General features: G+C 42.9%; 1 protein-coding gene across 2 annotated transcripts in view; it reads left to right on the top strand.

Moving 5' to 3' along the window:
* Positions 1-6,885: 6,885 nt before the first annotated feature.
* Positions 6,886-24,253, top strand: part of Psme4 (proteasome activator subunit 4) — a 108,938-nt gene continuing 91,570 nt past the window's right edge. For both annotated transcript variants that reach the window (XM_034508332.2, XM_076937958.1), the window contains exon 1: positions 6,886-7,154. In XM_034508332.2, the coding sequence (XP_034364223.1) occupies positions 6,913-7,154 (242 nt within the window). In that variant the 5' untranslated portion in view covers positions 6,886-6,912. The remainder of the gene's footprint in view (positions 7,155-24,253) is intronic.

Genomic DNA, 24,253 nt, shown 5'->3' with positions numbered 1-24,253 from the left:
GAGAATGGCATGTATTTCTTGTGATGTTTAAGATATGTAATTTGTTTTTTGATTTTGACTTTATAGGGGATTACAGTTAAGTGATTGAAAGTATCTCAGAAAAGACTTTGAATTTTGGACTTTTAACATTGTTGAGACTGCTATAGACTATGGAAACTTTTGAAGTTGAAGTAAATTATTTTGCATTATGTTATCTTTAAGTGCTGCCCCATAGACTCATGTGTTTTAATAAGCCTATGGGGGCCAGGGAGTGGAATGTGGTGGTTTGAATATGCTTGGCCCATAGGGAATGAATGGATAACAAAGTGTGGTACATATATACCATCTTTTATATGACAAACTTATGTATGGATGAGATTTTAAAACTATAAAGAAAGATAAATTTATGAAATTTTGAAATTTTGAAAATGGATAGATCTGGACAATATTTTTTAAGACAAACACTATAGATTCAGATTTAGTCAAATACTACATGTTCCTTTTCCCAAGTAGGGTCCAACTTTTCATGTGTGTGTGTATGTGTGTACATGAGTGTTTGTGTGGGGAGCCAACAGAAGGAGGCTATCATCCTTGCAGCCATCTTGAGCCATATACCCTGACAAGAGACTTGATTACAATAGCCTACAACAGCTGAGCACACTCTGATAACATCTTGTTTTAGATACCCAGGATTTTCCCTTGGGTGTGTAAGACTTAAAGGTGTGATTTAGAGCCAAGACTTAAGGGCATGACTTAAAGGCATGGTTTAAAGGTGTGGCTTAGAAGTGAGACATATAAAATGCCAGAGGCAGACAGAAGAAATTATTATTAAGTATTAGGCACAGGGAATAGGCACTTGAGACTCGAGACAGGCAACTAGAATTAGACATTAGGTACTTGCTTAGAACTTGGAAGAGAGACTTGGAAGAAAAGTAGTGACTGGGAAAGAGACTAGCAACTTAGAACTAGAACTGGAATTAGGACTTAAGACTTGATGCCTGAGACTTAGTACTCGGAACTAGGATCTTGGAGAGAAGAAGAGAGACTGAAGAATAAATGGGATTGAATCACACTCTGTCTGGTCTCCATTCTTCACATCTGTCCTCACTCTCTCTCTTGCTGAACCCCAACCCGTGGACTGGAGCAGCTTGGGGCAGTACTTAGCCCCCAAGGCTTTTGGCAGTGCGTGTTCCAACATTGATAGAGCGGTCCCTGACATTTTAGCCCCCAATGTGGGGCAGTGCGTCTCTCAACATTTTTGGCACCCAACATGGGGCAGCTCAGGCCACAACATGTTTGTGTGTTCATGCAAGGTTATGAGTATGGTTTTCTGTCACAAACTATGAAGGAAATCATGACATAAAGAAAACAGGTTTTAAAGAGGCAGGGAATGGAAACAGAGTACATGTGACATGAAAGCAGAAATGGGGATGGGTCTTAAGGGGCGGGGGTTGAGTCCTAGAAGAGCAAAGGTATTGAAAAGAGGTAGAGCCAGTGGTGGCGCATGTCTTTAATCCCAGCACTTGGGAGGCAGAGAGAGGCGAATTTCTGAGTTTGAGGCCAGCCTGGTCTACAGAGTGAGTTCCAGGACAGCCAGGGCTACACAGAGAAACCCTGTCTCGAAAAACAAAACAAAACAAAACAAAACAAAACAAAACAGAAAAAAGAGGTAGAATAGTAACATAAATTTTGTTTGAAAATGGATCAATGAAATCTAATATTTTGTGTGCATAAATGTCTTTCCTATGCCAATCTGGAAACTTAAGTTGGATCCCTGGAATCCATGTAAAGGTAAAAGGATAGAACCACCTTCCGAAAAGTTGTTTTCTCACTTCTATTATGAGCACCATGTCATGAACACCATAATATATAGACAGCATATGTGTAAGAAAGTAAGAAAAAAAAGGAAGAAAATCTACTTGGGCTACAGAGTGAGTTCAAGTTTAACCTGGCCAACTTGGTGAGGCTGTTTAATGACAATAAAAAGGTCTGGAGATATAGACCAGTAAGTAGCTGGGTGGTGGAACAGTTTACTTCACACAGTATCACACACACACACACACACACACACACACACAGAAACAACAAAGCACCTACTGTTGAAACACAATTCAAGAATGGAGTCATTGAGAATTCTTAATGCTTGTGAGAAAACTCCAAGAAATCAAGCCAAAAGTCTTGTGACCTCGGCTTCTTAAAAATGGAGTTGTTCTTAAAATGTGCTTTCATGCTCTTCTGAGGTGTAGTGGATAGGCATGAGTTGACTTCAGCTGTTGTTATTCATGTGCCCTATGGGGGTGGGGGGAAACATGGTTTTGTCGTATGTGGCTTGTTGTTGTGACTGTACACTTCACTCTTAACCTTCAAGGTATAAATTGTCTGATGCTCTGAATAAACTTGGCTACTGCACAAGACTTTCGTCTGCCTCATTTTTAGACCTACTGTCTTTTATTATTGCTGTTTCTGTTTAAGATAGGATCTCACTCTGTAGGTCCTGCTGGCCCAGAGGTAGGTAGACCAGGCTGGCCTCAAACTCAGAGATCCTTCTGCCTCTGCCTGTGGAGTGCTAGGATTAAAGGTGTGGGTCACTCTGCCCCAAACACTACCTTCTTGACTGATGTAGAATGAATATAGAAAAAGCATGGAGTCACTTATGCTATGTTCTTATCAAATCAGAACCAATAGGGAATGTCTTTAAACCTAATTTTTGTCAATGCTTAACAGTGCCAGTTAGGCAAAAATAGGATGAGGGCCTGTTGTGGTAGTACATGTCTGAAATCTCAGCACTTTGAGGGAAGCAGAGACAAGAGGATCAGGAATTCAAGGCCAGCCTATGGCTATCCTGAGGTGAGTGAGATGGTGTCTTTAAAAAAGGGGTGGGACAATGACAAAAACAAGAGCCTGATAAGTTGAGTAAGGTTATACAGCAGTAATAACACAATGGTTTAATACTATTCTTTTTCAAAAGATTTATTTCCAAGCAATTGTGGCATACTCAGAAGGCAGAAGCAGAAAGATCTCTGTGAGTTTGAGGCCAGCCTGGTCTACAGAGTGAGTTTCAGGATATCCAGGACTGTTGTGAACTGCACTGTCCCATGCTTTTGAGGCTAAGTGCTCTGGTCCGAGGGGATCAGACAACAGGGTCTAGCAAGAGAGAGAGTGGGGATGGAAGAGCAAGAGACATGAAGAATGGAGACAAGGCAGACGGTCTGATCAAGTCTCAAGTCTCCTTTATTGAAAGGAAATCCTGGGTATTTATAAGCACAAGCAGGGGAACACAGCTGAAGACACTTTACCACCTGCACCTTGCAGCTAGGGGCACTAAACAACAAAACAAGATATATGTGAAAAACAAGATGTTTATCAGAGTATGCTCAGCTGTTGTAGGCTGTTGAGACCTAGTCTCTTGTCGGGGTATATGGCTTGAGATGGCTGCAAAGATGATAGCTGCTTTCTGCTAGGAGTCGGCTCCCAACACAGGACTACACAGAAAAACCTTATATTGAAAGAGAAACAAACAAAAATTATTAGCTGGTAAGATGACTTACTAGGTAGAGGTACTTGCTTCCAAACATGAACCCTGTGACCCACATGGTGGGAAAGACAAAACAGACTTTCACAATGGCTGCTAACCTCCACATGGAGTGCTTACCCATGTGTGCACATAAGTGTAAACAAACAAACAAAAACTTATGTGTCTATGTATGCCCACATGTGTGGGTGTAAGTATTGACAGTTGTGTATACATATGCCGAGAGTCCTCCTGGCACCCTATTCCTTTGAGGCAGCGTCTCTCACTGAACCTGTGGGGAGGGGTTCACTGGAAGTCAGAAAATCCTAACAACCCTTTGAAGCTGGGATTACAGGTGTCCACAAGATGCCCAGCTTGTTATATGGATGCTCAGATCCAAACTCTGGTCATCATGATTATGCAAGAAGCACTCTAATTGCCAAACTATATCTCCATGCCCAATATTTACTACTTTTCTACGCTGTATTACTTAAGTGGAAAATGTAACTCCTTGCCTCTTTTCCCACTGTAGCCACTGTAGCCACATGAAATATATTTCCTTTTTTTTGTTTTTTGCTTTGTCTTTGTCACTATCTCTAGTGCAGTCGCTGTCACACTGGTGTATACTAGGTCAAGTTTACTGGGGTTTCCAAGGCTGGAATTTTAGCTCATTCATTTTTCTGTTTTCTCCTTATCAGTCCTTTACTCTCTCTTCACTTACACTCTAACTATATTACATTTCAACCACTCAAATATTCTCAACTCATGACCTGCATTTAGAGAACTCCAGGAGATACTGTGGATAAATCACTACAGGGAGAAGGGCTTCTTTCTGTCTCTTCTCCTTCCTCTTCCTCCTGGTCCCAAGCCCAGACAACCTAAACCCTTCCTACATCTCTTCTCCCTAGCTACTAGCTGCTGGCATCTTTATTTACCAATCAGAATCAACTAGAGGCAGGGTCCCTCAGAGTCTTACCTGTAGGCTGTCTTGTCTTTGGGGCAACCAGTTTTAGGGGACCCAAATTAACATTAAAATACAAACGACATTAGGCCAACCCTCGACAAATAATCAATTCCTGTAAGTCATTCACAGCAGGAGCATATAGAAAGAAATAAATGTAATGTAAAAACAATTCAACGTGGAATTTTGTCAGGTGTTGTACATACCAGAAATTGTAGGGTTGCCCAAGGTTCAAGGCCAATTTAGTTTACATAGTATTATAGTCTAGGTGTCACCTCACAAACCACCCAAATGCAGATTCCAGTCTGACAGGGATAGTTTATTGAGCCTTCACTCCCAGACTGATTGATCACGGTCATAGACCAGACTCAGAAGCTGGCTGCAATGAGCCAGGATCCTACAGAGCTTTTAAGCTTTGAAATCCACAAGCATCTGTGCCAAGTTATTAGAGATAGGGGATTCCTTAGCAACATACCTTTGTTGTAAATTTATCTGGCTCCCATTGGCTGGGGTATTCAGCTGTGGCAGGGGACTTGCCTTGCTTAACACTCATGTCTTAACTTGCCAACCAGGATGTCAGTTACCCACATACACGTCTCTTCCTGTCAAGTAGGATGTCAGTTACCTGGGAGGTATCGGGAACTTAAACTTGATTCAACCTCTACTCAAAATGGAAGTCTTATTCCAATAGCTTCTTATATTGGTGTAAGCCTCTCTCTTATGTTGGGGTCTATTCCAGGGGAAGCTTATAAAAGCAAAAACCATAAAAGGTCATACACAGGTGCAAGAAGTGCTGTCTGGTGGTTGGTTCCAGTCCAAGCTTATTGTGGCTAATTATACAAAGCAGTTCTAACTGAATTATAGTGTGGCTGGTGTTTCCAAGGACACCAAAGGACAGACTATGCAATCAACTCAGGCATGAGAAAGTTTCCTTATAATATTAATAACAGCACAAATGGGTGGCTAGACACAGGCCTTATCATAGCAGCTTAGAATAGCCATAAAATAAAACTATTTATAAAATAAAACTAAAAGAAACAAAAGTAAATTTTATTATGCTGCTCTTACGCTTGTATTTATCGTATTTTAGAGATTCTCTTTTGAGATGGTGACTCTTTTTCTAAAATATTTTCTTGAAGTTATAGGGTTGCTACTGAGCTTAGGAAAGTGGGCTATCACTAGTGGAACTCACAGACCAGCTGGAAATCATCACCATCTTCCTCTTCTTCGTCCCTCTTCCCCTCTCCCTCCTTTTTAAAGCTCAGGTTGGCCTTAAACTCACAACCCTCCTGCTTTTGAGTTCCCAAATGCTGGGATGACAGGGGCATGTTACAGTGTCCTCTCTTAAGATCAATCTTAATTTTCCAACATTTCCTTAGTCTCAATAATATATTCACTCCCTTCTGGCAAGCCATTTCTAACCAGACTGAATCTTGAATTACCAGAAAAGAAGCTTGCAGCCTCAGTCTTATCTGTCAGCTGACAGATATATCTCCTTCCTTTCTTTATGGAAATGCCATTGCACTCAACCTTACAGATGAATTTAGAAATAACTTCTAGGGAAGTGATATACCTTCATTTAGAATTCCCAGATGCCTTGGTACTTATCCAGTATTTACCAATGCATTGTCTTGTAATGTATTAGTTGGTGGCTCTGCAGGCCTCTAAGTCCAAAACTAGGCCCAAATTAGGCGTTCTTAAACTTTTCTACCGGGACCTAAAATGAGAGGATGACACACAAAGTATAATATTTGTTGAGTAACTTTTTTGGAGAGAGAGCGGCCAGGGGGAAACAATCAGATAGGTGGGGGCTAAATGGGACAGAGGAACATAGGTACTATAGTGTATGCAGATACTTCCATAAACTTTTTTTTTTTTAAATATACTGTCTCATGTTGCCAGATCTTCAGTATGCAGCCGAGGTAGACCTAGAAGTCTGCTTGCTCATACTGCCTCGCTGTCCACACCCCCGCCCCAGCTGGGATACAAGCTGCTCTTCCATAAACTGGCCTAGAAGAGAGGATACTGAGCGTGGAGAGCTAGTCGGATCCCCTGCCTCTGGATCCTGCTGGAGCAGCATGGGGTCTCTTGTGTTTCGCGGGCAGCCTCCCGTTGCAACCCCAGCCGCTGACAGAGAACTCAGCGGCCGGCTGGAAGGCAGCCGGGTCACCTCCACGCCTCCTCGGTGGCCCCGCCCCACCCCGCCCCGGAAGTGACTTGAGGCCCATCCGGAACCTCCGGACCCAGCGGCTGCAGCGTCACCAGACAAACCGGAGCGGTCCCGGCAGAGCAGCCGCTGCCACCGCCAACGAACCGGGTGCCGCGCGGGGTCCAGCAGCGCGCCGGGCAGCCGGGGCGGGGGGCCCCCCCAGCGGTCGGGCCGAGGGCGAGGCGACGCGGACGAGGCTGAGCCCGCAGCGGGGCGGGGGCCGGGGGGCGGGCCGGGGGCGGCCCCGGGCTAATGGAGGCTCCGGAGCGGGCGGGCGGCGGGGAGCCCCCCGAGCCTGGCGGGCGGCCGGTACTGGGCCCGCGGGCCTTCGTCCCGCAGAAGGAGATCGTGTACAACAAGCTTCTGCCCTACGCCGAGCGGCTGGATGCCGAGTCCGACTTGCAGCTGGCGCAGATCAAGAGCAACCTGGGCCGGGCTGTGCAGCTCCAGGAGCTATGGCCCGGGGGCCTCTTCTGGACGCGGAAACTCTCCACGTAAGTGGGCTGAAGCTGTCGGCGAGCCGGGCTCTTTGTCTGCGCTGCCGCTGCTCAACTTTGTCCTGTCCAGGCGGTGCTGGCCGGGTGCAGGGTTCCAGGGACGCGGCCGAGCCGGGGGACCCAGTCTCCTCGTTGCTTTCTGTGGGACCTCTGGGTCCTGCCGGTCGCCTCTCACGCTCAGCGTTCTGGTCCTTTCTCTTCACCTGCCAGGCTCTGGGGAGCCACAGGCGTCCCCGGGCATAGGGACGAGCGTCTCTCATTGGTTCTCCCTGAGGTTCTGCGCGTGGAGTTGCGGGATAGAAAGGTCCGGTCTTTGGGGAAGCGACTCCTGTCCTGGCTTCTGTGCTTCCTCTGGTTTTTTTCTTCCTCGTCGATCCACACGCCTTTTCACTTCTCACCGTAGGAAGGAGGACGTAGGGACAGTAAGAGGTTTGCGTGTGTGTGTGTGTGTGTGTGTTGTATGTTTTTCTGTGTTAACTATGTTTCTTGAGGGACTAGGGTGCTGTACTGGCTTCCTGGATTTAATTGAAACGATTCGTTTCCTATGGGCAGTCAGCACATTCTCGGATTGAGTAGACGTTGATGTTGAGAATGTTGTCTTAGAATTCTAGGAAAGTATATGTTCCTGTTGTGACATTTCCTCCGTCAAGACTTCGCTGATTCTAAGGCAAACAGTCAAGAGCGCTGTCAGGTTGTCCCCGGGCTTTGTTGGCCGGACTGTGTGGTTTTAAGTTGGCTAGATGAATGTTAACGACATTAACTTTAGGAATTCTTTTGTTTTCTGTACACACTAGCCGCAAATTACAGTGTCAGTGGAATTAGAGCCGAGGAAAAGTAATGTTGGAGCAAAAAGTTTGGAGAGGTCATTTGCTCTATCTGTACCTTTACTTTGGCAGAACTTTTTATATAAGGTTTTTTGGTGTTTTCTTTGGTCCGCTACATATAATTTGGTAAGACTATGTTTATGCATATGGTTACCGATGAATGATTGCACAGGACATGACATTTGTGTTTACCAGAATCTGCTGAGTGAACTGGGTGATGACTCAGGGTTTTATATTGCAATAGTCGGCTGTATCTCTCTACGGGATAATTCTTATGTGCTAATTATTGGGTGGGGGGGGGGGCTTTGATAAGTTTTTTGTACTCTTTTGTTCAACCAAAAGGGTGAAAATAGCTCTTTTACTTAAAAGATGCAAAACTAAAGCGCTTAATTTGTCTTTCTTAGAGTGACCATAAAGTGTCAAGATTAACCGCTCTGTTGACTGGATTATAAAGAAGTTTATGGTATTAAGGATCCATAAAAGTGGAGATCAGTGTAATCAAAGAACACCCACTGTTTAAAGGGTTAAAATGGAGATCCATCATTGTGTGTTTGTGAAACGAGGGCAGTAAAAATTAAGTTTGTTAGTCACTTTGATAGACTTGCTAAAGAATATTGCTTTCAGGGAATATATGCAACTTTTCTTTGGTGTACAATATATGTATATGTCAATGTGTGAGGATATCCAGCTTGGATTTATGAACATAGTTAGATGTTTATTTTCCAATTTCTGGGTTAATGAGTTTGGTAGATTAGCACCAGACTTTGTGGCTGTTTTGGCTAACATAAAAGTATTACCAAGAACTATAGTGGAGATACCATGCTTGATGTGTAGAGCAGTGTTGCTGTTTATATGGCTTAATGGTGGTGACTCCCGTTTTATGTAAATAACCAGCAAGAAGTGCTGTCCTGTAGAATTTAATTTTGGAATAGTGGTTAAATACTGGAGACTCATTCTTGGAATTTCACTGCCATGTGACATTTTGAATTTGATCAGGCATACTGTGATCTTGGGTGTGTATTTTTCTTCTCTAAGACATAGTAAGGTGACCTGTTTGTGTATCGTTGTGTTCACCCTCCTCCCTATTTTTAAAGGCCTAGTATTTTGCTTAACATGTACATAATCCTTAAGTGATCATGTTTGCTATGTCCTAGAAGTGTACTAGTAGATGATTTCATTTTTTTCTCCCACCAATTCTGAAGATGTGAGAAAGTTAATCATGCCCTTCTGTTGGCTTGTGAATGAAATGAGAGTGTTTCCTGGGAATTATTTTTGCTCTGATATTATATTATTTTAATATTTATTAAATATTTTAAAAATGGGCTTCATATAAAGGAGTTGTGACCCCCCCCTTACCCCCCCCCCCCCCCAGGTTTTAGGTAGGCTGGGCTGGCCTGGAACTGTGTGTAGGATGACCCTACCCACTGCTCCTCCAGATGATGAAATTACCAAGATGAGACACCATGGCTGGCTTACTTTTAGTTTTGAGACAGGATTTCTAGTAGCCCCAGACCTGTTTTAGACTTGCTGGTCTTAAGTCCTGACCCCTGCCTTCACCTCCCAAATGTCAGCCAGCAGTTAATCATTCAGAAAAAGCAAGTTTTCCTTTTATTTATTAATCTGTTCTGTGTGCCAGAACCTCATTTTTGGTTCTCAGTTTTTTAAATGCAAAACCTTTTTGCCACACACATTTTCAATTTTTTTACTCTATTATTATTATTGTGTATGTGTAGGAGTAGTCAGAGGATAACTCTAAGGAGCTGTTCTCTCCTGCTGTTTCACTGTGGCTTCCTGGGATCAAAGTCAGGTCTTAGGGTTGCTTGCAAATGGCTTTCGCCTGAGGAACTATCTTGTTGTCTCTGAATATTATTTTTAAAGATTTATTTATTTGCTTTATGTATATGAGTATGCCAATGCTCTCTTCAGACACATCAGAAGAAGACACACCAGACCCTATTGCAGATGGTTGTGAGCCACCATGTGGTTGCTGGGTATTGAACTCAGGACCTCTGGAAGAGCAGTCAGTGCTCTTAACCACTGAGCCATCTCTCCAGCCCAGACTCTGAACATTTTTATTATGGAAAATATCAAACATACAGAAGAGAACAGTAATGTAATGAACATCACTTATCAGCAATTATCAATCCATAGTGAGGTGCAGAATTTGTGGTTGACTTTACTTCCAAGTTCTCTCTCTACTTGCATTACTTTTTCTAAGGTTTACTATAGTCAGACCTCATGGGCAGAATACTTGTCAAGGCTGAGTTAGTGTGCGTGTCTTGCTACATGTGCACGTGTGCCATTACACGCTCAAATAAGTCAGATAAGTAAAGATTTACCATATGGGTTTTAGGGCTTGAAGTCAGGTTATCAGGCTGGGTAACAAAAATCTCACCAGTCTAAAGGGTTTATTAATGACTTTTCATACTGTGTCTTTTATCCTTTTAGAGGTGAGACTCAGCTCAGGGGCAACAAGTATGGAATGGAATTACTTCTGTTTTAAAAATGAAAATGCTGAGACAGGTTAACACAATATAGTAGAAGTAGTAGCCAATCTTTTTCCAATATTCCAATACTTTTTTTTTTTTTTTTTTGGTTCTTTTAAAGGATTAGGAAGTGTTTTTGGTTTGTGAGACATATCAATGAAAGATTTCTGCCTTTAGGATCTTCCAACATGCTGTTTCTCTTAGTGTCCATTTATTTATTTATTTATTTATTTATTTATTTATTTATTTACTGTTGTTCAGGACACACCAGTAAAGGAGAGTAGCTGCACCAAAACATTTGGTGAGAAAAATATGATTTCTAAATGTAGCCTTTTAAGTATATATATTTAACACCTGTATTGAGGCATCAGAAAGGCAATCAGTAAACCATTAACACCTGGATGTCACTTGTGACAGACATACTATACCATCTGTTTTTTGCTGCAAGATTGTAGAATACCATTGAATCTGAAATGCACACCGAGTTGTGTGCCCCCCCCCCCCACACACTCACACATAATTCTGAGGCTCTGAGTCTTACAAACTGAGCAAGTACCTCCACCCTGAAGTACATGCTGAGTAGTGGTCTTCCTTCTGCCATCTTACAGAGTGAGACACACTACCCAACTGGAATAAATAAACGAATGAATGAATAAATATTGAGAGGTGCTTTTCAATAAACTCAACTTCAGAAACCATTTTTCTAATTGTCAACTTTCTCTAAAGTAAGATTCATTTGTAGTGACTCTTCTTCTTTTGTTAATAAAAAATTTTACTCTCTTTTCTTCACTGAAACTTACAGAAAGCATTAACTGCCCTATTTTGCACAAACAGCAATAGCAGGCAAAGTCCCTGTATGGTTTAGTACTGCACTGGAGTGTTAAAGGAGCACAGAGCGTCGGGTCCCTTCTGGAGGCTTGGCTGTTTCCATATTTGGTCTATGCACAGCCTTTTTCTTTTGATCCCCCTCTTATGCTTTTCTGTGCATATCGTCCCCACTTCTAATTAGAGGTTTATCTTTACCCCTGCAGCCCTCTACTTCCTACGTTTAGGAGAGGTACTATTAATACTAGAATTAGTCTTTTGTTCTTTATAACCTAAAGCATTAGCAAAGCTAGGAAATTCTTAATGTTACGTTCAAAATTTTAAAAAATGAATGGTAGTTTAGATCCATTTAATACTGGGTTCAAAAGAAAGTATATCTTTAACCGAAGAATTTGAAGGAATGAACAGTCTAGTCACCAAAAGGGTTATTGTTTCATAATCCCAGAGGTATTGAGGAGTGATAGTCAGCAAAGTAGAGTATGTTGGTGGCATGAAGGAGTTAGACTTCTCTCCCCTCTCCCCCCTCCCCTCTCCTCTCCCCTCTCCTCCCCTCTCCCCTTCCTTCTCTCTCCCCTCTCCCCTCTCCTCCCCTCTTCCCCTCTTCCCTCTCCCCTCTCCTCCCCTCTTCCCTCTCCCCTCTCCTCCCCTCTCCTCCCCTCTCCTCCCCTCTCCTCCCCTCTCCTCCCCTCTCCTCCCCTCTCCTCCCCTCTCCTCCCCTTTCCTCCCCTCCCCCTCCCCTCTCCTCCCCCTCCCCTCTCCTCCCCCTCCTCTCCTCCCCTTTCCTCCCCTTTCCTCCCCTCTCCTCCCCTTTCCTCCCCTCTCCCCTCTCCTCCCCCTTCCCTCTCCTCCCCCTCCCCTCTCCTCCCCCTCCCCTCTCCTCCCCCTTCCCTCTACTCCCCCTCCCCTCTCCTCCCCCTCCCCTCTACTCCCCTCTCCCCCCTCCCCCTCCCCTCTCCCTTTTCCTGTTTCCCTCTCTCCTTTCCCTTTCCTTTTTCCCTTTCCCCTCCCCCTTTCCCTTTCCCCTTTCCCTTTCCCTTTACTTTTTCTCTTTTCCCTTTCCCCTCCCCCTCCTCTTCCCCTTCCCCCCTCCCCCTCACTGTCTTCCATTCAATCCCTTGTTCTCTCCTCTCCCACTCAGTGCTGCGGATTGGGCCCACGGCCTTGCTACATGCTATTCGGGCTTTCTTTTACTGAACTACAGACCCTGAGACTTTTGTTTTAAGATTAATCTATCATAGTTTTTTTTTACTTGTATTTAATTTATAGTTATTAAAAAATTTATAGTAGCATCACTAAATTTGTATAGCTTTCTTTGTTAGCTTGGTTATATTTCACAATAACTGGGATCTAAACACTTGAGGTTAAAAATATAACAAAGACTTGTTCTTTAATTTTAGAAACTTCTTTAAGGAGGTGCTGAAGGATGGCTCAGTGGTTAAGAGCACTGGTATTGCTTTTGAGAAGGACGGAGCAACCACATAGTGACTCACAACCATCTGCAACTTTAGTCCTTTGGTGTTACTGTAGACTAAACACTCATACACATAAAGTAAAAATAGTAAAATTCTAGAAGTTAAGAAAAAAATATTTTTTAAAAATATATTTGTTTTATGTATGTGAGCACTCTGTAGCTGTCTTCAGACACACCAGAAGAGGTCGTCGGATCCCATTACAGATGGTTGTGAGCCACCATGTGGTTGCAGGAATTGAACTCAGAACCTCTGGAAGAGCAGTCAGTGCTCTTAGCCACTGAGCCATCTCCAGCCCAGATACATTTTTTTTTTAAAAAAAAAAATCCTTTAAGGGAGGAAAGATTTACTTTGTCTTACAGTTTCATAGAGATTTCAGGGTTTCATGGCAGGAAAGATGGGGAAGCAGGAGCTCACTGACCTTTGTGTCACTTGTGGATGGTTGCTGCATTTCATGTGGCAATGAACCAGAAGGCAACAAAGAGAATTTTCTTTCTAAGGAAAAAACCTGTTACAGTTGCTGCTGTGAAGTGGGCGTGAGAATAGTATTCTACTGTAAATGAGATTTATATAAATGCTTTATGGTCTCCCCTTGTTGACCATCCAAGAGGAATGAATATGTTAGCAGTCTGGGCTGGTTTCAATAGGTGTTTAGTGGTTTTTGTTTTGTCAACAATAAAATGTAGAGGTTTTCTACAGCAAGACATTTTAGAAACATAAATATAGGTACGTATTTTTCTTATTTCTCCACTTGAATGGGCTTGATGATTTTTGGAAGATTTCTTTTTTAAAAAATAATTTATTTTTATTTTATCGAATTGGTGATTTTCCTACATTTTGTCTGTGTGAGGGTGTCAGATCCCCTGGAACTGGAGTTACAGACAGTTGTGAGCTGCCATGTGGTTCTGGGAATTGAAACCTGGTCTTCTGTAAAAGTAGCCAGTGGTCTTAACTTCTGAGCCACCTCTCCAGCCCTACTTTGGAAGATTCTTAAAGAGTAGATTGATGTACTTTTGCAGTGTGTAAATGGGGCCTAACCTTGAACGTGGCAAGCATCACTGAGTTACACCTCCAGACCTCTGAAAGAGCTTTGTATAGTTTGTGTTCTGAAGGCAAATTGAATACTTGAAAGGTGCCAGCAAACAGAATGGCAACTTGTTGTTAGCATATAGCAGATGGAGCTCCCAGTCTAAGTAAACAGGGAAAAGTTACCTTGTAAAAGAAGCTGGGTAGGTGGTTTGTGGTTTGTTTTTTTTTTTTTTTTTTTTTTTTTTTTTTTTTTTTTTTTTTTGGATATATAATCTCAAGTTTTATCCCTCAGCTGAACAGGAACTCACCCTTTAACAGCCATCCTCCTGCCTGAGCCTTCTGAGGGTTTTTGTGTGCCTTTGGCTCTGTTATTAATCTATATCTTCAACCCAAGAACTACTTTAAGGCCTTTTTACTTAAAAGTAATCTTTTTTATTTACTTTTTTACTTTTCTCTATCACCCACCCCTTTGTGTGTGTGTTGAGATGAGGGGCTTCCCCCCAGAGGTTGGAGGTCAAAAGTCTGTCTTCAGCTCCTCCTTGTGAGCTCCAGAGATCAAACTCAGCTATCCCATCAGGCTTGCTATCCCATCTTCTTTCTCTACTGAGCTATCTCCCTGGCCCACTTTTTTTTTTTTTTTTAAATGGGGACTAGTCAGAACCTTCATTTACATATTCATTGCATCATCTAATTTCCAAATAATAGGATGAAAAGATGAGAAAATAATCATTAAGACACATTCATTAGTAACTAAAGATGTTCATGTCTTAATTTTATATAGATGTATACTGGATTATGATATATTTGGTGGCAGCAAATGGGTTTTTGGTGGTGGTGGTGCTGTTTAAGACAGGGTCTTACTATAAAGCTCAGGCTATCCTTGAACTTGGTATGTACTCAGGCTGAATCTTTTTTTTTCTTTTTTTCCCGAGACAGGGTTTCTCTGTGTAGCCCTGGCTGTCCTGGAACTCACTCTGTAGACCAGGCTGGCCTCGAACTCAGAAATCTGCCTGCCTCTGCCTCCCAAGTGCTGGGATTAAAGGCGTGTGCCACCTCTTTTTTACATAGGATCTCTGGAACCTCCCACTGGCCTGCGTAGTAGAGGCAGTCCTTGAACTCTTGATTCTTTTAGTCTGTCTCCCTATGCTAAGATTACAAGTGGACCCCACTGCGCTCCTGTGCTATCCCGCTTCTTTTTTTCCCCTCTGTGGCTTTAAACCTAGAACCTCATGCATGTTAGGCAAGGTTCCCTCCCTAGGCTTTCTTAACCTTTTTAAAAAGACTTATTTTATGTGTATGAGTGTTTAGCTGTCTGAATGAGTTCCTGGCAACCACAAAAAGTGTCAGATCTCCTAGAACTGTAGTTTTTGGCAGCTGTGAATTGCCATGTGGGCCCCGGGAACTGAACCTGGGTCTTTTGCTCTTAACCACTGAGCCATCTCTCCAGACTCCTTTTTACTTGTATTTTGAGCTAGTGTCTCACTGAACTGCCAGACTTTCTTTGTACTTATTCTATAGTTCTGCCTAGCCTTGAACTTGAAGTTCTTTCTCAGGTCTCAGGTTTACAGGCCCATGGAGGTCCTGCTTCAGAAATCTGTTTCATATGACTCAGTTTAGTGTTTATTGCTCTCACCTCTCACTGAATTTGGGAGTTGTGGTTTGAATATGTTTGGCCCATAGGGAGTGGTACTGTTAGGAGATATGTCCTTGTTGGAGGAAGAGTGTCACCGAGGGGGTGGGCTTTGTAGCTTTGCCTAATGTGAAAGAGTCAATCTTCTCCGGTTTGCCTTTGGAACAAGATGTAGAATTCTCAGCTTCTCAAGCCCCATGCCTTCCTGGTATGATGATAATGGACTGAACCTCAGAACCAGTGAGCCAGCTCCAATTAAATGTTGTCTTTTGTAAGAGTTGGTTTGGTCATGTTGTCTCTTTACAGACAGAAGTTAATCCTTAATTTAAATGTGACTTACACTTGATCAGATCCATCAGTTATTTGATAAACCTGGAATCTGAACCAAGTTCTTATCTATAAATAAACCATATCTATAGATAAACAAGTAAATAAATAAAAATAAATAAGAGACAGGTATGTTGGCATTAAAGCCTAGCACTTGAAGCCAGAGGCAAGTAGATCTCTATGAGTTTGAAGCTAGTCTGGTCTACCAGAGTCTAGGCCAGCCAAGGTTGTACATTAAGACTCTGTCTCAACCGACAGCAAAAAAAAAAAAAAAAAACACACACACACAAAAAGCAACAACAACAAAATATCCAGACAATGAAACAAGGGACTGAAGAAGTAGTTCAGTGGTTAAGTGTGGTTCCCAGCACCCCCATCAGATGGATCACAACCATCCCTAACTCTGGTTCTAAGGGATCCCATGTCCTCTTCTGAATTCCCTTCTCCCCTCTTCCCCTCTCCCAACTTGTGTCTTTTGCTGTTCAGTGAACATCCTCCCAACTTTTAGTGAACTTAGCAGCATTGAACTTTGGAACTAAAAAGAATCTTAGAGACTCTGGGGTCTAACTCATTTTAAATGAAAATTCTGTGATACTGTGCTGGCCTGTATTTGGGACTTTCTCTACCCACTTAGGAAATTAGGCATAGCATTCCTCTGCTGTGAGGTGGTCTGGGGGGTGGGGAGGGATGTAGAGCTGGCTTTTGTGGAGGAGATGAAGGTGAGCCATTCCTGAGGGGTTGTGAACATGGGAGAGCTGTCCCAGCCCCTCATAGGCTGCATCACTTGGGAGAGTGGGCCCCGTTCCTTGACTAGACAGCCCAGTGGAGCTGGCTCTGGAAGTGTGGGTGTAGGTGACCTGGCTCTAAGGGCATGAGAACAGAAGAGCGTCCCTGCCTCTTGCTGATGGATGTCCGAGTCGGGTGGCCTAGCCAAAGCAGTGCAGAGTATTTGCCCTGGTGGTGCAGATAAGGGAGAGCCAGCAGTCTTGACTAGCTTAGCTACCACCTAGGTTCACACCCAGTGCTCTGCATTGGCCCACCCAAAAATCTTTATCATCTGCAAATGGTTGAGGTGTGGAAAGGGCAGAGTCTTCACGGCACAAGGTAGTAATAGAATAACTGAGAGGTGTCTTGATTAGGATCCAGTATTGATAGTGTCACAGAAGACAGAGTCTCGAACCAGACCAATGACTCATTGCAATGAACATTTGCAAGTGAAGATGTGTGGACAGAGGGATATACTTGTGGGACTGACACACTACAGCTTCCATATTTTGTTTTTGTTATGCTTTGTTTTTGTTGTAGTTGTGTGTGTTTTATTTTGCTGGAGAGGTTTCAAGGGAGAAAAGTGGCTATAAGGAAGATGAGTGAGACTGAGGTACATGATGTGGAACGCCCAACAAATCAATTAAAAAGGTAAAAAAAAAAAAAGGAAAAGAAAGAAATTAGGCATGGTGGCATACACCTTTATTTAATCTCAGCTTTTGGGAAGCAAAGGAAGGAGGATCTTTTAGTTCAGGGTCAGCCTGGTCTATGGGAGGACAGTCAGAGCTGCACAGAGAAACCATATTTCCAAAGGAAGAAAGAGAAAAAGAGAAAATTAAGTAGAAAGAAGTTCTCTGGATTTGGTGGTTTAGGTAGTTTGAGAACAGGTTGGGCTGTATAGAAACTCGAAGGCCAGCCTGGGTTATTGAATTGGGGAATTATATTAATTTGGAACCCAGCAAACAAGCAAACATGGGCTGTAAGGTTTGGTTCTGGGATGAGGACTGCCATAGCACATGGAACACGAAGGACTTCTTCCGAGATGCCGCCCGCTGTGCACATCAGCCTATAGTGTCTGCTGCTGACTCCTTTTAGTGGTGAGGGAGCCTCAGATCTTTCCTTTCAGCCTGGGTGTGTTGTTTTTTGTGGCAGGGCAAGTGCACCTTGGAATCCTGTGGACAGTGCTAACTGACAGGGCACTACTCCGTCTCCAGCTCACAGGACAGTGCTAACTGAGAAGGCATGGAATCCTGTGGACAGTGCTGACTGACAGGGCATGGAATCCTGTGGACAGTGCTGACTGACAGGGCATGGAATCCTGTGGACAGTGCTGACTGACTGACAGGGCATGGAATCCTGTGGACAGTGCTGACTGACTGACAGGGCATGGAATCCTGTGGACAGTGCTGACTGACTGACAGGGCATGGAATCCTGTGGACAGTGCTGACTGACTGACAGGGCATGGAATCCTGTGGACAGTGCTGACTGACTGACAGGGCATGGAATCCTGTGGACAGTGCTGACTGACTGACAGGGCATGGAATCCTGTGGACAGTGCTGACTGACTGACAGGGCATGGAATCCTGTGGACAGTGCTGACTGACTGACAGGGCATGGAATCCTGTGGACAGTGCTGACTGACTGACAGGGCATGGAATCCTGTGGACAGTGCTGACTGACTGACAGGGCATGGAATCCTGTGGACAGTGCTGACTGATTGACAGGGCATGGAATCCTGTGGACAGTGCTGACTGACTGACAGGGCATGGAATCCTGTGGACAGTGCTGACTGACAGGGCATGGAATCCTGTGGACAGTGCTGACTGACTGACAGGGCATGGAATCCTGTGGACAGTGATGACTGACAGGGCATGGAATCCTGTGGACAGTGCTGACTGACAGGGCATGGAATCCTGTGGACAGTGCTGACTGACAGGGCACTACTTGGTCTCCAGCTCACAGCCTCTTCGCTACTGGTGTGACACTTTTGTTTTTTCTGTTTTCAGGTCATATAGTCAGCAATTACTGACTGAGCTTCAAGAATACAAGAAATAAAATAAAAAGCTACAACAATTTAATATCTGTAACATGAAGGGTCCTAGAAGAGGGTATTGGTAGAATGTTGAGTGGCACAGACATTGTTGCACACACTATGAAGGTCTTACCTGTACCAGCAGCCAGCAAAGTGCTCTTTAGTCTCTATTTCCCTTAATTCTCCTAAACACCCTTGGGACTATTCGTGAATTTTTTGTTGTTGTTGTTCCATTTTGCCCCTGAAAGAATGAGACTTACTCAGGCTGTTTGGGATGCTGTAAATTCCATAAATGCAGTGTCATTAGAGCAAATATTTCTTTCTTCCTGTTCTGGAGGTTGAAGTCCAAGGTCTTGGTGATGTCATGGATGGGCTCTGGTGGGAGCCTCATCACCCAGCTACCTGCTGCCTATGTCCTCACCTGTGGGGGGAACAGAAACAAGCTCCAATTCTTATAAGATCCCATTATGAAGGCTTTATCTTTAAGAAAATTAACTTCCCCAAAGTCTTACCTCAGAAAACCTTGGTGTTTGGGACTACGATTTCAGTGCAGTGTTGAGAGAGAGGGTACAAGCAAACATTACTTTAGGGGTAGGGGCTTTTGTGTTGCCGCTGTGTATGTGAGAATGTATATGAAGGTATATTGACCTCTGTTTATGCATGTGGAGGTTGATTCTGGTATCTTCCTCTGTTGTTTGTCCACTTTATTTTCTAAATGCATCTTGAGCTCACCTTGACTGTCTAATCAGTGAGTAGATTCCCAAGGTTCTGTCTGTCTCTACCTCTTCCTAGTAACAAGGTAATAGTCAGGGGCTTGCCAAGCTTAGTGCACACAAAAGTGTATGTGTGCACATGTGTGTGGGTTTGTGAGTAGGTACACAGAGGCCAGAGGAGGATGTCTTTGTGCTCTGTCACTCTCTGCCTTCTTTTCTTGAAAGGTTTCTCACAGAACCTGGAGCTAGGCTGGCAGACAGCTAGCCCCAGGGACCCTCCAGTTGTCTTCCTTTAACTGTGCCCTCCACTCTTCAGTGGTAACTTAATATCTGGTCATGCCCTGTAGTTTTGTTTTGTTTTAATGTGGGTGCTAGAGATTTGAACTCAGGTCCTTGAGGTTGCTTAGCAGGTACTCTTAGCCACTAAGCCATCTGTCTCCTCAGCCCAAACTTGCTTTATTTTATTTTGGGGGCAGGATCTCATGATGTAATCCAGGCTGGGTTTGAAGTCACAGAAACTGCCTCAGTCTTCTAAGGGCTAAGATTGTAGGTGTGTAGCACTGTGTCTGGCTAGTTACAAAAACTTTGTGACAGCCAAATTTCCCGAAGACCATAGAGATCCTTTTATTATTAACTATATGTTTATGCAAAAGAAAGGCTTCCTGACTTAAGGTAGGATTTAATTGAGTAAATTGGATTTCAGAAAATGTCTTTTAATTTGGGGGCTTTTAATGTGGAGAAATAGATGTGAATGAGTAAATGGGCCCTGTAGATATTAAAATGTATTCTCAGGAGCGTCAAGCTGAAGTGGCTAACTTGTGATGCAGCATGCCTCATAGCTGGCTGTTATGTTTCCTTATGTCCCATTGCCTGCTGCACTTCTAGCACATAAATAACATCTAATAGAACATTTCAAGAAGTTGTTCCCTGTGATTTTTTTTTTTAGAGTGCTTGCTTAGAATGCACAAAATTTTTAGTTCTTGCTCCAGAGCAAAATAAAACAGGTCATTCCAGTGCACGTCTGCAATCCCAGCACTCATCCTTGGCTACTTGGAAGAAGATATTTCCTTTATCCATAGTCCAAGAGGGAAATAGCTAGAAAAGAGTAGTAGCATTAAGGCCAATTTTGCTGAGTAGTAGTTTGGAAGCTATCTTTTAGAGCCAGTTTGTTTAATGTGACCAAATTTTATTATTAGTTTGAGGGCTTTTTGGGGGGGAGGTTTCCAGTCTTGTCATGTAGCCCAGGCTAGCCTTGATCTCAAATGCTCCTGTCTCATCTTTCCAAGTGCTAGGACTGCTGAGTTTATAAGCTTGTGCCACCATGCCAGGTCTATGTATTATTTAGAAGCTATTGCTAGATTTGTTTGTTTTTGAGATAGTCTTAATTTTATCCAAGACTGGGCTCAGAAGTCACTATGCAGTCAAGTAGAAGTCAAATGAATGGCAGTTCTTCTGCCCTAACCTCTGAATTGCTGGAATTATAGATGTAAACTTTTATCTGGTAAGATTTCAGATATAAAAAAAAAAAAGGTCAGTGTGTGTGTGTGTGTGTGTGTGTGTGTGGTTGGGGGGGGGGGGTAGGTGGGGAGATCAGAGGACAACTAGTGAGAGAATTTTTCCCTTCTTCCATTTGGGTCCCAGAGTATTGATTTCATGACCCATCTTGCTGGCTTGGTTATAAACAGTTTTACTGTTTTCAAATATTATGCCCTTCCCCCTTTAAATTAAATTTATGGTTTAATGATAGTATAAACTATAAGCCAGGACATTTTCAGGAGCAATCAGGGAATAATAGAATTTAGAGGAGTCCTTGGAGTCAGAATGTGTCCAACATTGCTTTATTGGTGACAATAATTAGAACTTTATAGTCCTGGTAATTGGGTTTGGGGATATAGTTTAGTTGGTGAATTGCTTGCCTGGCACGTGGGAAGCCCTGACTTGATCCCCAACACCCATAAACTAGTCATGGTGAACTCAGCTGTAATTCCTGCATTTGAGTCAGGAGGATCAGAAGTGCAACCTCATCTCTGGGCTTCTTAATGACATGGAAGCCTCCCTGGGCTCTAACTTCTCTGATTCTTGGTTTTATTTTACTAGTGTTATATAATTTGGGTTTTTTTTACTTTAAATTTCCTTGTAATGTAAACAACCTTTGATGACATCTTGTTGTTTTATTAACTAATTACTGTTCTTGGTATACCAGGTTTTTTCTGAGATTAAAAATCTAAAAGTATTTGGTGACATGCTGTGAGGCTGGGGGGTGGGGGGGTGGGGAAGCTGGAAATACTTTTGTATTGTCTTTTTTACTGTGGGAGGTTGGAACATGGTGGCTTGTTATTTGTGTGTTCTAGATTGGTTAAGGATGTTCTATTCAAAAGTTTAATCATGACTATTACTAATATTTTCAAATCTGATAATTATTTTTAGTCCTACTGAACACTTAATGTGAGAGAGGATGGAGGATCCTTAAGGAAAGTCTCAGGTTGAATTGTTGAGCTCAAATATACAAAAGTTAAAAATGACAGTGTTAGTCTTTACTTCCAGTTTTAGAATCCAATTTCCTGGTTTTTTTTTTAAGATTTATTTTGAATTAAGTGTGTTTATGTTGGCTATGTATGCATGTGTGCACATGCACACAGGTGCTTACAGAGAAGGCACAGGACTCCCTTGGAGCCAGAGTTAGAGGTGGTTGTGAGCTGCTGACATAGGTGTAAGTAACCAAACTCAGGTACTCTGCCAAATTACTTTGACTGCAGAGTTATTTCTCTGGCCCCAACAGGTTTTATTAAGATTTAGTACTCCCAGTATTTTTGACAAACTTAAATCTAAAATGCATCTTAAGAATGAGCATTGTAAACAGTTGCATGATTCTGCTGTAGTGATCCTTTCACGACATTTCTTCCCTAAAGATTAACCTATCCTCTGTATTTCTTTTCTCATTTCATTGATGTCTCTTTTTGTTGCTCAGTTTATTTTACTTTTGCTTTTGAAATTTGGGATGGTGTCATGTGGATCAGGATGGCATTGACTTTCTATTCTTCTGGCCTCCCCCATTCCCCCTTGCTGGATTTTTGGTGAGTGCTGTCACATCCAGTTTTATCTTATGTTGGGGTGGAACCCAAGCCTCAAGTATGCTATGCAAACCTTTCACTAACTAAGCTCTAACATATCACTTTTGACACCATTGATTGACATCACTTATTCTTTAAAATGAAATCATAATAGGTATTCTTGGCTGTTTGGTGGTTCTTTGTATTTTGGGCAAGGTCCTCTCTAGCTCACAAATTAAAAAAAAAGAAATAAAAAGGAAAGAAAAGGACATGACTGTTCCTAGGTATGTTGGAGGAGAAAATTTATTGTAGATATATGACATAGCCAGAGGCAGGGACATCTGGGAGAGTCCAGGGTGGTATGACCTTGAACCATATGGAGAGAGGGGGGAGTGGAACCAAATACAGCAGTTAGAAGGTCATATGTACAAAAAGGAGCAGGTAGCAAAAATGTCTGGATTGCATTGGGAAGAGCCTCTGGGAGAATGGCAGCCCAGCCCCTGGGCTGAAGAGTTCAGAGTAGAGATTGGGGTGTGCCAGCCACTCTGTAACAGGTAGGGACGAAGGGATGCTGGGAGAACCTGGAAGCCAGGTCCATTTTGATATGTTAAATAGACCTCTCAGCTGCTTGTCTGGGTTTGATACTTCACTTCTCACAGTCTGGCCTCCAACTCGCTGCGTTGCTGAGGATGACTTTGAATTCCTTATCTTTTTTACTCCACTTTTTTTTTTTAAGATTTATTTATTTTATGTATGTGAGTACACTGTTGCTGTCTTCAGACACACACCAGAAGAAGGCATCAGATCTCATTACACACACCATGTGGTTGCTGGGAATTGAACTCAGGGCCTCTGGAAGAGCAGATGGTGCTCTTAACCACGGAGCCATCTATCTCTCCAGCCCTTTACTTCACTTCTTACGTTCTAGAGTTATACAGTATGCTCCCACACCTAGTATGTTTTGGCTACTTTTGTTTAACATAATGTGCGATTTATGTACATTTTAGTACCTGTCTTTGTTGGTACATGTGTTCATTGTATGCACACTGTTGTGGAATTTCTGGGTCATTGAAGAGGGCCCTGTGTTTAATTTGCCGGATAGGGTTAAGCAAGTTTTTCTAGGGTATTTGTGTAAGTGTTTTCTGTTACTTGAATGGGTAAATGAGCTGAATCAACATAAAAAGAACATTTATTTCAGTTGATAGTTTTCTGGGTTCCAGTCCATGACTAGGTAGACCCATTGCTTCTAGGCCATTGCTGCTGATAGAGAGGTAGAACTGGGAGGCCTAGGGCACAGCAAATGCTGCTGACAGTTTGCTGGGCAGGGAAGGATTATATCACCTCCTATGAAGTAGCATTCTTAGTGGCGTAAAACTTTAGTTAGTAGGCCCTTCTGCTTGAAAGTTTTCACTATCTCTCAGAAATGCCAAGCTGGAGACTTGCACCTTTGAAACATGCAGGCCTTTAGGAGACATTACACTTTTCATCAGCATCATGTGAAAGGTCCTCTTGTTCTAGGTTTTTACCCAAACTGGATATTCTTAAGTGTCTTATTTTATATAGTCTGCAGCTGTGAATTATTACAGTTTTAATGTGCTTTTACTTCTTAATAATGATGGTTACTATCTTATTGAGAATAATGATGTTAAATATCTGCTCGGTAGACATCTGAATGGTCTCTTTTGAAAGGTACCTGTAGTGGTGAGTTTAGCTACACTCCTTTGTGCTCCTGCCTGGTTGCATGCTTCCAGCCACCTACCCAGGAACTCTTCAGATCTGAGACTGAAAGACACACACACAAATTAGCTTATTTTTGAAATGTCTTGGCTAGCTCAAAGGTGGGGCAGTTCTAATCCTCCGTCTGACTATAATAGATTTCCCTTTGGTCCTCCTGACTCAATACTCTACAAATCCATGATCTGTCTTTGCTGCCGTGTGCCTTCTG

The sequence above is a fragment of the Arvicanthis niloticus genome, chromosome 7 (genome assembly GCF_011762505.2).
Source record: "Arvicanthis niloticus isolate mArvNil1 chromosome 7, mArvNil1.pat.X, whole genome shotgun sequence".
In the NCBI taxonomy this organism is placed as follows: Eukaryota; Metazoa; Chordata; class Mammalia; order Rodentia; family Muridae; genus Arvicanthis; species Arvicanthis niloticus.
Note: the sequence above shows the minus strand (reverse complement) of the source record. Positions and strands in the feature narration are given on the sequence as shown.